At 42.2% G+C, this 16942-nt stretch overlaps 1 protein-coding gene across 3 annotated transcripts; it reads right to left on the bottom strand.

Annotated features, from left to right (window-relative positions):
- Positions 1–50: 50 nt before the first annotated feature.
- On the bottom strand, positions 51–16495 carry pik3c2g (phosphatidylinositol-4-phosphate 3-kinase catalytic subunit type 2 gamma). 3 transcript variants are annotated; one of them, XM_071525903.1, is made up of 33 exons: positions 16433–16495; positions 15351–15868; positions 15133–15215; positions 14500–14657; positions 14016–14130; positions 13687–13798; positions 13176–13246; positions 12914–12977; positions 12347–12472; positions 12000–12030; positions 11288–11471; positions 10983–11105; positions 10512–10640; positions 9345–9459; positions 9101–9234; positions 8597–8785; positions 7994–8087; positions 7634–7728; positions 7049–7229; positions 6826–6933; positions 6609–6701; positions 6159–6288; positions 5879–6015; positions 5565–5734; positions 5262–5418; positions 5053–5162; positions 4753–4921; positions 3741–3859; positions 3477–3573; positions 3296–3359; positions 2953–3050; positions 2562–2687; positions 51–1637 (listed from the first exon to the last, which is right to left on the bottom strand). In XM_071525903.1, exons 2-33 carry the CDS (start codon positions 15783–15785, stop codon positions 1485–1487), a joined length of 4170 nt encoding a protein of 1389 aa, XP_071382004.1. In that variant the 5' UTR covers positions 15786–15868; positions 16433–16495; the 3' UTR covers positions 51–1484. The 3 variants fall into 3 exon arrangements, with proteins under 3 accessions (XP_071382004.1, XP_071382005.1, XP_071382006.1); XM_071525904.1 differs by having other exon boundaries at positions 2953–3032; XM_071525905.1 differs by having other exon boundaries at positions 2953–3032; positions 15133–15212.
- Between the last annotated feature and the right edge of the window lie 447 nt (positions 16496–16942).

The following is a 16942-nucleotide window of genomic DNA, read 5'->3' as shown; positions in this document are numbered from 1 at the left end:
AAAAAAAAATACAAAAAAAAATAAAAAGCCCCCTTTCCTCAGATATAAATACCAGTTTTATTGTCAGAAAATAGATGTGCCATATTTCTCCTGCCTGCACTGTGTGCTGCAGAGGAAAAGACCGGAAGGTTTCAGCAGGTCTGAAAGACGGCTCTCTGCTTGCAGTTAAAATCAACTAGAGTAGTGGAGAAAGCCCTGGAGTAAGATAGTACATTCTTTTTACAGAATTAATCATTGATGCTAATACAATTATTAGGGGTGGATGCGATTCTCATGAGATGACTGCACATAGTATTGCCTTTGGATTAATCATTAATGATAAAACAATAGACTTGGCTCTCATATGAGGGATGAAAATGATAAGCGATGTACATTAATACTCCATGATACTATGAAAGACTAGCAGCCAGCTTGGTTCCTAAGCCAACCTCCCTTTGAGAGAGCCAGCAGGGGATAATATAAATAGCGTTCACAGAGGTATACATTATTGAACCAAATCCAGTACAGGGCAGTCTATTTCCACCCTCGTTCATCACTAAATCCTATGAATGAGTCAGACCGGAGTACGGGTCAGCAGCCCTGTCAGGAGGAGGATGGCATTAAGATTACATGAAGACCTGCCTCAGCCCAGTGCGTGTGTGTGTGTGTGTGTGTGTGTGTGTGTGTGTGTGTGTGTGTGTGTGAGCGTGTGCCTTTGCGTGTTTGCGCATGTATTTGAGAATGATATTGATGGATAAGACAAGGGATGGAGTGAGGGGGAGTGTTAACCCAGCTCCTCAGGCGAGAGAAGCAGAGTTGTCATCCAGCTCACACACTCTCCTTGCCCCCCCACGCCCCACACCTTCCCCCCATCCAAATCCACTGGTCAAGGACATCCAGTTGACACAGCCCAAGGGACAAAAACACTCCGTCTAGGCAGGTAACAAGCAGGCTGCTTAAGATAGCATGGCATCACCTCCTTCTTAATCTATCACATCTAAAATCTCGACCACACACACACACACAGGGACTGTTGTGGCTCCCAGTGAAGCAAACTAATGTGGATAACACAAAATTTCACATAGTTACAGTACAAAGAAAGTGCAAATATGAGAGTAATATTTTCCTTCATCCATCACCAAGGCTACATTCCTATACTAGGCTTAATTAACAAATGTTCTCCATTTGATGTACACGTAGGAATGAACAAATAAAGTACATTATGAGCAGAATGACAACCACAGTCACAGTAAACGGTCTCATTCTCTGAGTCTTGCTTTGACTCAGTTTTGTAACATCATCCAAATACCCCATCCATTGCTAGTGTATTTAGCTATGGAGTGAGGATAAGTTTCCTCTGATAAATGGTACTGAGTTCATGGTTCCCTTTCTCAAGTGAAGCTGTCTCCCTCAGTATACAGTCAGACAAATCTCTATATGAAGTTTTTTTTCCATTATGGCTGCACCCCCTAGTGGCAGCAGGCTCACGGTGCTTCTCCCTGCGGTCAGACTGCACAGTTCCCCAGTGGGAACCACTGCTCCTTGTTAAGCCAGTTGTTCTCCAGTTTAACATTGGTTGCAGCCACAAAAGCTTTTTTGCTCTTCACTGTCACTTCCAGCACCTTTCCTTGCAACGATGGGACATCATTGTACTCCAGCTGTGAATAGGAATGAGATATTTTAGACTGTTTAGAAACAGTAGTGCATTTAACAGTAATTTAAGGACATTTCTACAATTCAGTGCCTCAGTTAAGTTCCAGGTAGGCTTTTGTTTCAACTTTCTGTCACAACTGTAAGACAGAAAGCTTGTCTCTATTTGTACTTCCGTTATGACTTCACTTTGCTCCATAAAGGGTGGTAAAAGGCTGTAAAGTATCTAGAGAGCCACTGGTCAGAGTCCACTGGGTTCAGCACTCAAAAATCACATCAGACTCAAACAGTGAGGGGAGCGGTGCAGCAGGCAGAGAGCACATTAAAGTGAACATTACATGACGTGAATATTTATAAATTTGAGTGGCAGGAAAGCCTGGACACCCTCTCAGGAGGGTTTGGATGTGCAAAAGAAAAAGAACATAAGAAAATCCCATGAGTAGAATAAAAGATCAGTTAAATTAATCAATAGTGTGAAACTACAAGAACACTGTACGCATTTCCTTTACCTTATATACTGCAAATTAGTTGGAAAACGTATCTGCTCTATAACATCCTGAGTTTTGTTCATATTTTCACTGAATTAGTTTACCATACCATGCCCATTCTGGTATAGTAAAGTAAATTCTTTCATTTTATTTTGTGTTCAGTTCAGTTCTAGTTCAGTTTAAAACTTGTATGCTAGCAGATATATATAGAAGCAGGGACACTGCCATTACCTTCTACATAAACCTGCTCAGTAATCCAATGGAAAACCAAAGGATGCTGTGACTACATAGTAGGTCCAGTGCTGGTACAGTGCAGTAGCTGTGCAATGAAAAACTGGGTGTGGCCTATTTCTCCAACTATTACTCAGAATACCTAAACCTTTTTTACTTGAATAAAACGCAAAGCATGTTTATTCATACAAAGTAGCAGGGAGGTTGTTGTACCAGTTCATTGAAGGTGGGGTTGACATTATTGCGGACCACCTTGGTCTTCCTCTTGGAGCGGTTGTTGGGGTCTGGCCTCAGACGTGTGACCACATAGGCATCAGGGTTGGAGCCATTGGCCAGCCTCTATTGAAAAAAAGAAAAAGGCCAGGCTTGTATATGAGGATAAATCATAAAATCATTTCACGCAAGGACACAGAAGGTCATCTGTGAATATAAATGAACACAGAAGTAATAGTGGAGAGGACTCATTATGATTAATTCACTGTGTATGCGTTCCTCTTTTGTCATTGCAAAACAGTACTTAAGTAACTGTTGCCATGTATCAGGTGTCAATATAATCAGTGCTATGAATAATGGAGTGAAGCAAACTAAAAAAGTAAGTACTCACGATGTTCTTCAGGTGTTTCACCAAGACTGATAGCTTACAGTCTGTGTAAGACATGGACAGTTGGATCTGAGGCCGTTCTTCTGCAATAGCAGGGTTCACTAAGCATCAGTGCCAATTAATAACAGCATAATGTCTCTTGAAATTTATATGAGCCTTGAACAAATACGATATAGTCTTCTTGGAGAAATATCAAAAGAATTTCATAAGGATATAGCACAGAATCAATCTTCCCTCTCTTTTCTCCATCAAGAAAAGAATATTGCCTTGAGCCATGACTTCATCCCCAGAAATCTTTGATAATCAATTTTATACAGTCATCTCTTATTCAGGAGCAGAAAATTACCTCTCGCCACACTGTCTTGGGCTGTCTTGGGGCCATCCAGGAACAAGCTACACACAAATTCATTCTGCGGATGACAGAGTGGGAGACGCTTGTCAGCCGTGGCCAGTTGACAGAGATCATTTGGGGAAGATCAACCACTGACAGAGAGCAATGTGTAATGGTAATGAGAAGAGGCACTTACTCCCTTGCACGGTCCCTCAAAAAGCTCCTTCAGGTATTTATTTAGCAAAGACATCTTCCTGCCTGGGGTGAACGACATCTTATACCAGCTAGGGAATCTAGGGGAGAGGGAGGAGGAGAGAGAGAGATGCAGTGAAGATATATTGGGGGGGAGGGAGAAATCAATTTACCTCAGTATTGTAGAAGAATGAGCATTTGGTTACAATGCTCCAATATGAAATAGCGCCGCATTGTGAGTAGGATGTGTAAGTGTTTCATCACTCACTGTGGCAGTGTAGACTCTATGAAGTGTTTCTGCAGCTGCTTGTGGATCAGCTCAAACTGCCCAAATGTCTTCTCACTATTCAGATAGCCATCATCGATGGTCACTCTCAACTCATAGGTCTGCAAATCAAGCCAAATGACTCATATCATATATGGGTGACTTGGGAGGGTGGCAGGGTGACTTTATGAGGAGATTCCCTATGGGGATCAATAAAGCATCAAATATTATAAATATTAAGGTCTAGGGTCTGAATTGAGTTACTAAATAATCGTTGTAGTCATACACAAGTGAATTAAACCTAAGCAGATTGATTCTATAATTATTATAATAATTGTTTTTGTTGTAGACCCCTAAATGTCCACCCAACTTGCCAACTAAACTCAGGTCTCAAGTGGTTTTATTGCTATAACCATTAGTAAGCCTTTAGACAATTTTCCATCCCAGGAGTAATTCAGAGTCCAATGTAACACCAGTAACACAAACAGCATTCTTTTATTTAACTGTTTACATAGTTAAATGTGTTTGCCAGAGTTCCCAGATGGAAATTGCTGCCATTCCAGCCTGCTACAAGCCCAATCTGAGTGAATGGGCGCATCTATGTGCTACTGTGACAGACAAGGTGATCCCTCCCTGCCTGCCAACAGATGGACAGTTTACCCTGACAACAGAGAGCCTATGCTGATCAAAGACCGGTATAATACCAACAACCAGCAGTAATGCTCCTCACTCAACTCTGGGGAGTCTGGGAAGGACTTTCCAAACAGCGCTGCTGCCTAGGAGGCCCTGTCTGGCTGCCCAAATCAACAGACAGCAGGCTCAAGACACACACTGTCAGCAGGCTGCCATGGGATATTCCTCTCAGAACAAATGTGAGCTTGCTGTCTGTGGCATGAAATGTTTTATCAACTCCCTCAGCTATGAGGATCTAACAGAGAGCCTCAGATGTGTCAGGCAAAATCTCATTGTGACATTTCATGGTTTCAAACTACCACAGAGCAACATGCAGCCTCACCACATCCTTGCCCTTGACGGTGTATCTCTGGATGACTGCTTCCTGGATGTTGTTGCTGGGAGCGGGGCTGTGGGACTGGGTCAGTGATCCTGGTTTTTTCCCTTGAGCTATGATGTGTGTCAGGAAGTTAAACTTGACTGCAAAACAGTCCATGCTCTCCTTGATCTTCCTAGCTCATGACAGAAACAGACAAACTGTTAGTGCTGCATGGTGAGGGGATCTCAGGTTAATACAACTGTAAACACTTAAATATGGGATATTTTAAAGACACTGTTGAAACTCATGTGATTGACACAGTACTTGGTAAAGTAAGAAGTGGCCTCCAGGTCTGAGTCGTGCGGTCTCAAGTTGTTCTGGACGTACTGCAAGTCATGGATGTCCTTCATCTCTGGCATTCCTGCACCTAGCATCTGGAAACCACATAAATACACATGTGCACGCATGAAAAGGTATTGTGTTATGCAGTAGTATCTATTTCCTACTGTAGTAGTATTGAGTAATGGTCTTACCAGCTGCAACATGCTGAGTACCAATGCAGTGCGGCGTCTGATTACGTTGTACGCCTCACAGCAGAGCTCCACAAAGCGATGCAAGCGTTGAGGCTTCTTACCCCCACCTGTGACGAAGTGCTGCATCTCTGATGAGAAGACGAATGGTGTTCGGTCCCTACCGTTGCATAAAAAAACAGAATGTCTTCTTGTTCATTCACATCATTGTCTTGCCTTTTTTTACTTTTCTTGATATCCATGCTACTCAAACAAACCATCACTCCTTTCGCTTTCAAAATGCTGCTTGCCTTGCAATTGACTTGCCTTTTGATGTTTGCGAACTTCTGTGCATTGCCCATAATTTTGCCAAAGTCGATGTGGAATATGTGTCCACTGTGCTTCAGCATGATGTTGTCGTTGTGGCGGTCACAAATGCCCAGGATGAAGGTGGCCACACACCAACCTGCACACGAGTGGAGGAAGTTCATCACAGCCTGCACATATAGGAGAATGTCACACAAGGCAACAAAGATATGTAAACATCAGCCGACAACATTGACAACAAAAGTGAAAATTTAAGTCTATGGTCAGTAATGATGATAAAAAATGATAGGTTATTTATAAAGCATGGTCCTAACCTTCTCATAGTCCTCCTCAGTTTTGTTCCACATGTGGAACCATTTCTCCAGGGTGTCCTCACGAAGAGGCCCACCCAGACCCCACTCCTGCTGGATCTTCCCCAGGGTCACCGCCTCTGGGACCACTTCCACCAGGCCTGACAACCACATAGGTAAGCATAAGCAGTGAAATACATACATACGTAGACAAGCACACAGAAATAAGCAATTGCATTTCTAATAGATATGAGAAACTTCATAAGCAAGCAAACATACAAACAAACAAACACATCAAACTGACCCTGGTCTCTGCCTGTGGAGAGACATCTGTAGGTGACCATGCGCATGTCCAGCCCCTCCTCGAGCCACACCCTGTCCATCACACGGACTATCTGCAGTACCAGCATGTCCTGACGCAAGTTATCTCCTGTCTGAACAACACATAACACTATGTCACATTCAACTGTATAATCAACTGTCTACCAAATAGCTTAAAATTGCAATGTGACTCTGGCAAGGGAGCTTAAGAGAGCAGCAGGGTGTCCTAGTTGCTAGAGAGACCGTCCTTCAGCCAGATTTAAGCCCCTATGTCTGTAAGCATCCGCTCTGTGTCTTTGTGCAAACCCTGAATCCCTTCCAGCAAGAGGGGTGCTGTTCTGTAACTGACCATACGCTCTGACTTCCCTGGAAGGGGACGAGCAAAAAGAGAATTTCCCTTTGTGGATCAATAAAGTATCACATTATTATTAACCTTGCAGATGACACTGATGTTCCTGGCCAGGGGGTCGGTACAGATGAACGAGATTCCCAGGGGAGCAGCGTTGGAGTTGTAGAATTTACAGGCCTGGAGAGGACATAACAAAGGATTAAACATTTCTCCAAAGTAATATAGCATGCCTTATCAGACCATAGTGAAGCACAGAGATCATAGAGAAGCACGGTTAATGTATTGAGCAATTTATTCTTACATCCACATCCACTGCCTGTACATGGACTGCAGGGTCCAATGGTAGACGGCAACTGATCCTATCTTTGAAGAAGGCATCGATCTTCCACTTTTCTCTCTTAAAAACATCCTACAGTCAAAACCATGAAAGTTGGGATTAATGAGATACAATAAACATTACTCACACAGTAGCAGCCATAATAAGTCAATGAATGAACGAGTAGATGGATAAATGGGTAGATGACCTTGCGTCGGGTCTTGTCCGCACTGCGAACCTTCTCAGCCACCTGTGTGAGGAGGGCGACCAGGCGAGTTTCCTGCTCCAGCTCCTGCCTCAGTGCCCGGCCACAGCAGTGCCTCAAGGCAGCCTGCACCTTACTGAACCAGCTCCGGTAGTGGGCATCATCCTGGGCATCCACCAGCAGCCTGCCAGCAGGTTGGCAAGGGGCACACAAAACAATAACAAAGGACAAAACATATATTTAGGTGAAAAACACTGAACATCAAAACACACAAAATCACTGAAAAGGCATAGATCCGTGTTGGATAAAACATTGTTACTTTATGTTGAGTGCTCAGTATTAGTCTTACTATAGTCAATGACTTCAACAATATTTACAAGAGAGTTTTACTTTCACACCAGCTATTATTATGTGGAATTGTGGATCAACTTTTTAAAATAAAAGATATTTTATTTGGGAATTAATCAACATCATCAACACCAACAACAAAAAAGAAAAGACAAATAATAGTAATAGCAGAAATAGTAGTAGTAATTTGAACCCCAATGCCATTTTCCCTCTGTTTGAAATATGAGCTAAACTGCTCACCAGTAGAGTTGCTGGGCAATCCTTATGCTCCTCAAGGATCTGTCCAACAGCAGCGTCACCAGAGGTCCATCTAACTCCCACTCACTCTTCAGAGCCTGCAGGACAGGACGATTGATCAAACCACCAACCATGAGGGATCTACAGAGTGTGAGGCCTATTCTAACTGGTGGCTTATGTCTGTGTAAATGTAGTGGTTCAAAATTTGTTTAAATGTCTTGAATAAGGTATTGTACTGAAATATTGACTTTACAGATACAGTTAGGATACAGTTGAGGTGAATACTGAGTGTATGAATCTTCATTTATCTATTTGGCCCTACAGAGTGTGTCAGCAGGTGCTGGTGGGTGTTAGGTTCTTTACCTGGACTAACTGTGGCAGAAACTCCTCCAGTTTTCCATCTGATATCTGCTCAAAGTATTGCACTGCTGCTCTTCGCACGGTCAGGTCATGAAAACTGGATAAGAAAGCATATTACATCAACCAAACATCCTTTACTACATTATGGAAACATTTAGTCACATCTGAGCATTTTGACATGCTTATGATCACACTTTATGATTTTGTGTAATGAAATTATACCAAGGAACATTCAAATCCATTCGTAAACTACCTCAAAAAGATTTAGCACTACTACAATGGACAGGAGACTGCTGGCCACAAGCTAGTGGGGTTGGGGGTTGTGATATTCCCTACCTTGCATAATGTGTTGAAATACATCACATCACACCACAATAAGCCTCTTATAAGATACAGATATCCAACAACAACTTTATTCTTATTATTTGAACCAAGATACAGTTCATGAAAACAGCACAGCAACAAAGAAATGCCTTTTTCCATGTATGCGTTAACTCTTTTTCCTGGGCTTACATAGCTGGACTACTCTATAGTAAACCTTTGGGTCAAGAGTTTAAACTATAGCCTACCTCTATATTTTTTGTATGTGAACCCCAGCCAACCCACCTGTCACTGAGCAGAAAGAGAGCCTCCTCAGGTAGATGGATGGGCCAGTGCTCTACGATAGTGTAGATCTCTGTCAGGTCCTCAGGCTGCCACCGGGGGGCTCCACCCAGCAGCAGGTGGAGGAAGGTGCTTCCCTTGTCACTGCAGTGGCGCTTACTCCACAGGAAAGCTTTCTCATTCTCTGACAGACTGGGGAAGAAGAGCAACTTGTCAGCGGGGCTGTCATCAGGGACACAAAAAGCAGGAAAAAAAAAAACAGGGAAACAGCAATCTCCCAAATAGAAATGAGAGGGAGATGTATGTCCAAAACCTGAAATCCTGAAAAAAAAACCCAGAATTGTATTACCCATTTCTGTGGAAATTGATCTTTTTGCCCACCCCCTAGGACATGATATCATGATAAACGAAAGTGTATTCCATAATAACAACATAACAGTTCATTGTAGATTTTTCATGTTTTGGAGTGTCATGGGTCATGGGTGTTAGTGGTTTTATTCTACTCACAAACAGAGGCAATGCTTCTTAGAGACGTCTGACATTTTCTTTTGCAATTCCTCACTAGGACGATTGAATACGGCTGACCCGGGGAGTGCAAGGGGCCTCTGATACTTCCATTCAAACTGATCTTGGAACTCCAGCTGGGATAAGACAGAGAGCCATGAATGATTTTCAAACTAAGACACAGCAGGTAATGGGGTGTTGCATATAGTTTAGCCAATAGGGGGCAGAGTTATCCAACACTACTGACCTGCAGTATGACCCCAGTGGCTTGCCTGTGGCTGTCGAACAGGGCAGGGGAGGGAGGAGCCGGCAGCTCAACCAGCACAGACATACTGAGCAGCACAGTCCCACTCACCAGAGTCCTAGACACAAACAGTATACACACAGACTGTGGAGTTTATATAACAGCAGAGTTTATGACATGCTTTACAGGAAGGCATAAAAACAAGAACAGTAAAACATGTAATGAAGAGACAAAACTAAGAAGCACAAGAAACACATTAAAAGAAGAATAAATAGACGTGCAAAATGAAATCAGCAAAAAGAAAACACAAGAAATAACAGATCAAAAACAACTACATGTAAACAAGACTGCAAGCGCATGCTAACAAGTGATTTTAAAGTTGATACTGACTTAGCAAGACTTAGTTCCTCAGGCAGGGCATTTCACAGTCCAGCTGGGGGCCTGATAGCAAAACTACTGTATATCTGTTGTATTCTGTATCTCTTTTTAACAGTGTTTTTATAAAAGCCCATCTAGGGACAAACATTGAAAATTAGCTAAGGCTATAGATGTTATGATATGTGATATCAGACTATTTTTGTTTAAATATTCTATGTCTATGTATCTATCCCTGTTCAAATAAACATTGAAATGAAAACCACAGTCAAATTTATGTGTCATGTGTCTAGGACTGAGTGACAGTCAGGAGGGCCTGCCTGCCTCATAGGGAATGAAGAGGCCTGTAATGCAGCTAGGGGCCAGACCTAGCTGAGCTTTATACATATAATCAGTAAAATCGTCATCAATTCTCATCAGTTCAACATAATACAACTGGTAACCAGTGGAGAGATGCTAAAATGGGCCATATGTGGTCTCTTTGTTTGACACCAGCTGTAATCCTAGCTGCTGCATTCTGATCCAGCTGGAGATGTGAGTGTGACTGAGGCAGGAATAGAGGGAGCTGCAGCAGTCTAAGCAAGAAGAGATAAAAGCACGGATGACCTCGAGATCTGTGGAGGATGAAGATGACTTGAATTTTGATATATTTCTAAATTGTAGAAACCAAGACTGCACGACTCTATTTACCTGTTCTTCAAAAGTCACGTCACTGTCAAAAATCAATCAAAACATTCCAAAAATTTTATGGGAATTTATAATAAGTAGTTCAGAGGTATGTTGCGGAGAGCCTACCTGTTGTTGTAAAGAGGCAGCACAGCCCAGCCTAACAGCTCAGCGCTCTTCCCCCGCTTGGAGCCCAGGAGGCGAAACGTCAGCATGCACTCATATGGCAGCTGATTCACTGGCACAGGGAACACCATCCTAAAATCACAGAAACACAAGAACATACATGAGAGACAGCACAAACACACACTTCCAGGCATAAACACTCTCTCTCCCTCTCACACTCTATCTCTCACATACTACACACATAAGGACACACAGCAAACAAACACACACAGCCGGATTATGTGACTCAAAGTAGTAAGGACAGTAAGCAGTCTTAAAGCTGACTTCTGCTGAATCAGTTTATACCATACTAACTCTTCTTATCAAAGCTAATGTAAAACTTGCACCCTCATGTAAGAAAGGAGAGTTGACTATGGGGAACTTGAATGTGGTTCAAAATAGCATCTAGGTGAATCTATCAGATCATGCCCTTACATTCGGTTGCACTGGATCTTGTTGCCAAGCGACAAGGCGGTGCTGATATTCTCAGAGACCCCGGCCTCACAGATCCGCTTCCCTCCGTACATCAACACACAGGAAATGGAGAAGTAATCAAAACTAAAAATGACAGAGAGAGAGAGAGAGAGAGAGAGAGAGAGAGAGAGCAAAAATATCCCAGTGCTCTTCCCAAGCCTTTGTTCAGTTTGTGTGTGTGTGTGTTTGTTTGTGTGTTTGTGTATGCCTGCATATACAGTATGTATAAGATGTGTGTCTGTGTGTGTGTGTGTGTGTGTACATACTTGCTGATCCAGCTGGGCTGTAGTTTGTAGAGAGCAGCGATGTTGAATTGTATGATATCATTGTTGTGCTCAACATCACGGGTTTGGGAGTCATGGAAGACCTCCTGACCTCTGAAGTCTGACTGGAAGTTGTCAAAGAAGACCTGCAGTAGTTTTATCAGCGCCTGGTGGAGCATGGTCATGGCTAGGACACAGAGATTAAACATCATCAGTCAATCCAAGTATGTACAGTGGTAGTTATTGTACAATTTCCTGATTCTGCGTCAGTCTTGTCTTTAGCATTTGCACTGCAGAAAATAATAATTTCTTACGTGTAATACAGTGGAATGGAATCGGTATGTTGTAACACAACTTTTGTCTGTCAAACAACTTTTGTCAGTCAAACAACTTTTGTCACAACAACAACTTGCTGCTTCTTGCACATGAAATTCAAGCCTCTAGCACATGAAATGAAAAGTAAAACTGAACTTTCCAGACAATGCCCATCTAGGCTGAGGCAATAGTGCAATCACAGTACAGGAAGCATGGACTGGAAAAAACAACTTCCTATGAATGCGATCCGAGGAGTGTATTGAAGCATGGGTTTCGTTTAACTGGAGCAGAATTAGCAAGAAAATGCTGAATTATGGACAGTAAATGCTATGCCTTATTGGCCACATGTTTAATAGAATTAGGCCTTGTGATCGGCTCGGTTACAGTTACAGTTACTTACCAGTCTCACACTCGCACATCTCATAATGACTCTGAAAGAAAAGATAAGGAAACACAGCTTTGTATTGTTGCTCAATGGAATGCGGAGGCATTTTTGCACAGGACATTTTTGTGGTGCAGTGTAGGAGCAGTATCACAAAAACCCTGCAGATTCATCATGAGATAACATGGTGTTATATAAAAAGGGATACACAGTAAAAAAAAAAGACAAATGTAGCTTAAAGCTGAATTCAAAAGGATGTAAGGACTAAAAATGCACAGGACATAAAGGATGTTTGGATTATGTCACATGATCATCTGTACCCCTTCATCCCCAGGAAGGCACCATGACTATGTGTAATCTCATACCAGTGGTATGGGGTTGACTCTGTTGAGCTTGCCAATGGCCTGCTCCAGCTCTTTAGACGAGAGCCCACACAGAAGACTGCTGATGGTGCGAACCTTGTCCACTAGCACGTTAACATTCATCCCACTCTAGAGACATGGAGAGATCAGACCCAGGTGAGGGAAATTATTAGCAGGTCAGTTTAGAATACTTTTCTCTGACAACTTATTGTCCAAACTGTAAATTGGTAAACCCCGGTAACACTTTATTTGGATAGTCCAGTGTTGATTCTTAACTATCAGGTGACAAAAAGTAGATATCTCTAGACACATTTCACACAATTATGAGTATCACTTGAAACTCAGTAGTCATTTTAGTGACACATTATAATCACTTGATAGGCAGTTGAATATCAGCACTGGACTATGCAAATAAAGTTTGACCTAAACCCTAACCACCTGATACTCCATGCAGGTTAAAACAAATACTAAAAATTACTCTCAAATACTATATAAATGTCCCACTGGTTTTCTATGAACAGTCAGTGGGAGATAGGGAATTGAATAAGAGTTGTCTTGTCTCACACTGACCTTACTTCTCATTAGCTCTTTCACCTCTTTGGTGTAGCTACTGAGCACATCTTGCAGACTCAACCTGAAACAGACGGGGGGTGAGAGAAAGAGGACAGGAAACACAGACAGACAAACAGGTAGGGAGCCAGTAAGTAAAGGCACCTTCCTCATGTTTTCTAACAACAGACACCAGTTGACACGTGACCCAGTTGCCGGTTGTCTTTGTTAGTGAAAGCATTTGAAGAAGTTGAATGCGAGACTTGAAGACTTGTCATGTTACCTGGAGGTGTTGAAAACACAGGCAGAGCCCAGGAGTTGGTACAGATGGCATGGGGCTTTATCATCCTCCCCCTCAGAGAAGAAACACAAGTTGAAATACTGCTTGCTATATAGGACTGTGGGACTGTGTTGTGTATTGTTTTTAGGTAAATAACATTCAGAATTCATATGAAGCATGTAAAATCATTCAGTAAAACAGCAAAATAAAGATTATTTTAGCTCTTATTACTCTGACTCTAGGGACACATAAAGCCAGGCATGTTCACCTCTATTCCATTTCCCTATTGCTGCTAAATGCCAGCCATGACGTGATGGGTAAACAGAACAAAGTGAAGGAATCAGGGTGGAGGTTTTTACAGCTACAATGGCCCTGATAACAACAGGCTGGCCAAGGGCCAAGTAGACTGTGCCGGACCGTTGTGAAACATTTGAAGACAGACGACCAACCCTTCTTGGTAAATGATCTACAAACCTTTTAGGTGGGAATAGAGAAGCAATTTGAAATGACTCACATCCCTGGCCAATCGGTGCTTGAGGTTGTTCACGTGGAGCAGCCGGAGGGGGACCTCGAGGTTACACTTGTGGTAGATCTGAATGCTCTCATGCATGCCCAGGAGTTCTTCACTAAGGGGAAAAGGAAATACCACATCATACAGTATGTGTATACAAGGGAACATCATATGGATGATAGACTAGTAAATAACCCTTCATTTCTGTAGTGAATTCGAGCCAAGTCATTTTTAGAAAAAACACAAGTCAAGGCTAAGTTAGAGACAGAGCTTGAAGGTTGGGTTAGCTTGGAGGTTTAGTGACAGCGATGAAATCAGAGCGACAAACTTACTTTCGGAGATACTCCTCCGAGTCACACAATTTCAGAACATAATATTCGCTGGTGCTGATGTCGCGGTCCAGCAGGTGGAAGAGTGCATCGATCAGGCTCCTCACCGTCCTGTTCACTGGATGAAAGATTAGAGTGTCAGAGTCCATGTGCTGAGGGCCAACAGTGACCGCGCAACACTGCAGTATTTGCAGTTTGAGTTGGAGTGCCTGTGTCTACAATATGAGTTATTGGAGCACATGACAAGCATGGATGAAAATATAAAACATCAAAACGGTTCATATTACAAACAACATGCACTGTATCATGGCAACACATAAAAAAAAATAAGCCCACTGAATCAAAAGCATGAAAAATTGATTAGAACATTTCCTGTGAAATTCTTAATGAGGCCAAAGCCTTTTCATTCTGCTCTGTGTGGTGACAGATTACTCTTTGTGTATGTATATATGATTGAGGGTGTGGGATTGGTAAATAAGTATCTTACATGTGGTGGGGAAGGGAAGCTGGTGGCTGTCCCAGACGGTGGCCACACTGACAGTCACCTCAGCCTGCCGCAGCAGGACAGGATGGATGGGTAACACTCGACTCCACACCACACCTGAGTTATGAACACTGTCTGTATGCCGGTACCGGGACATCAGTCTGCCACACAGGGGGTGGAGGGGGTGGGATGGAGAGAAACTAGTTTTGAATGTGAAAATTAAAGTATGATGATGATATATTACGTTGCACAGCAAACACATGAGTAATGCCACAAATATTCTCTGCATTTTATGTGTAATTAATCTCAGATGGATGTCAAAATGATTGATTTCAGTTCACTAAGGACAAAATATAAGCAGAAAACATCTTCATCAATAGGTTTGTTGGCAAATGCTACACATAGGCTACATTTTGGAAGATATCATGTGAAGACCCTTTCAGTATCTAAATATCAAAATGTAGAGGATCCATTAGAAAAAGTTAGCATTCTCACGACCAAAAGCCTATAACCATATACTTTAGAATACTACAAATTGTTTTTGTGAGTGTAGGTGTTACTTCAAATGGCGGATCTCATTTTTGAACAGAACCACACCGAAACCACACATAAAATAACTTTGGTGTACTGTCTTACTTGGAAGTTGCTGTGCTAAAAGAAGCCAGCCTCTTGGTGCTTCCTTGTGGAGTGTCTATCAGTTTGATCTTCCATTTGTCCTGCTGTGAGACAAAAAGAAAAATCACACGCTTGTGCCTTCACTCTGATGATACAACTTTGAATAATTGATCATTTTGTTCAGTCATAAAGGGCCTTTTATCTCTGCTGAGGGAAAAAAAACTACTAGAGATACTCACATGATGGTCTATTTCTGTGTTGGAGCGATTCAGCTTGATAAGAGGCACAGTTAGGTCACAGGAGAACCTCTTTTGACTAGTGCTGAGGCCTGGTCGTCTCCTGGGGGGTAGAGGAGGGCCTGGTCTACCTGGTAAACATGCACTAAGAAACCTGGTTCTGGGTGCAGGGATGGGGCCACGGACAGCAGGAGGCCCATTCATGTTCTGGTGGTTAGGATCCCCTTCACCCTCCTGAGCCCACAGATGGTCCGGGGCCGGGGGCTGGGGTTGAGTTGGGGATACGGCCATAGATGAAAAGAACTCAGACAAATGTGTTTCGTCATTTTCGGAAAAGACTTCAAGGTATTCGTGAAGGTAATCTCCCTGGAGTTGGTCTGTCCGAAAGACTGTGTCTTGTCTCTGGATTGTCTCATGTCGTCTTTCAGGAGGATCCATTACATGTTAGAAATGAAAGGTGTGCAAGTCCTCCAGTCTGCCACTGTTTCACACTCACTGCGCTGGCATGGTATAGTCCAGAACTATGTGGTATAGTGAGAAGACATTTTGTAGAGTGATTACAGAATGATTAGTTATGTTAGGGTGTGAGTTGTATTGCAGTCAGGACAAGTTTGTTGTTTTATGACTTGAGGATAACTGAACCTGAGGATTTACGTTGGTCTAATAATTAACAGACTTTCAAACGGTAACAGGATATTTGCCAGTGTGCGCCACTTTGATTATAACCATACAATGGCACCCTTGTGTAAAGTGAAGCATTAAAGTACAAAACCACCTCTAAAAACTCCTACATTAAGCCTTTTACACTTGTATTTACATGTGCTTACACTGACAAACTGAAACTGAAATTAACTGAAATTAAATTCCTGCTCAGTCAAAACTCTGATCCATATGCACATATGAGATTGGTAAGCTATTAATAAATAAAATAAAATAACAAAAGCATTATCTATTATTAAGGATCTCACACGGATATAACTTCTATATTTACAGCTTTCATTTTAGAATAACTCTAAATCCCAATAGGTCTGAAAGTGAAAATGAATCTTCTCTCTAACTATTCTGTTTACTTGTTGGGAACTTACCATCAAAGCTCTGGCAGCAGATGTCCCGTCTCGTAGCGACAGAGTGAGAATACTGTAGCCATGCTCAGCGGGTTAGACTAGTATCAAGGTGGCTTTGGACAAGTTCCCATCCCTCTTTCTTCCCCCCTCCCTCCCTCTCTCCCTCCCCTCCTCTCTTTCCCTGTGGCTTTCAACAACATCCCCTCTGCTGGAGGAAAGAGAATAATACATGTGCATGCTCAGGTTGATTAGAGTATTCAATTATAATGTCATAAAGATTAAAAAAATAAATAAATCATGATACATGTACATGATACAAGTTAAAACATTTTTTAGATGTTGGCCTTTATAAAGGCAGTCACCATAATTTACCATCATGCACAAAGTACTCATGTTGGCACAACTCTAGGATTTCAATATTTATTGGGATTAAAAATGTTTGTCCTTAAATTAAATGTCACAATAATTGTTTTCCTCTCTTTAAAGTAAGCACAACTATCCAGTTCAACCAAGCTGACTGACTGCATCACA

The sequence above is a fragment of the Centroberyx affinis genome, unplaced genomic scaffold (assembly GCF_046629955.1).
Source record: "Centroberyx affinis isolate AG114_WGS23_722 - 3 ecotype Tasmania unplaced genomic scaffold, CSIRO-AGI_Caff_v1 ptg001355l_1, whole genome shotgun sequence".
Lineage (NCBI taxonomy): Eukaryota > Metazoa > Chordata > Actinopteri > Beryciformes > Berycidae > Centroberyx > Centroberyx affinis.
Note: the sequence above shows the minus strand (reverse complement) of the source record. Positions and strands in the feature narration are given on the sequence as shown.

Coding starts and splice junctions, on each gene's coding strand:
- pik3c2g (XM_071525903.1), bottom strand. CDS start 15,785: ATGGATCCTCCTGAAAGACGACATGAGACAATCCAGAGACAAGACACA. Junction 6,702..6,825: donor TACAGGCAGTGGATGTGGAT/GTAAGAATAAAT, acceptor TGTCCTCTCCAG/GCCTGTAAATTCTACAACTC. Junction 3,051..3,295: donor CCAAGACAGTGTGGCGAGAG/GTAATTTTCTGC, acceptor ACTGATGCTTAG/TGAACCCTGCTATTGCAGAA.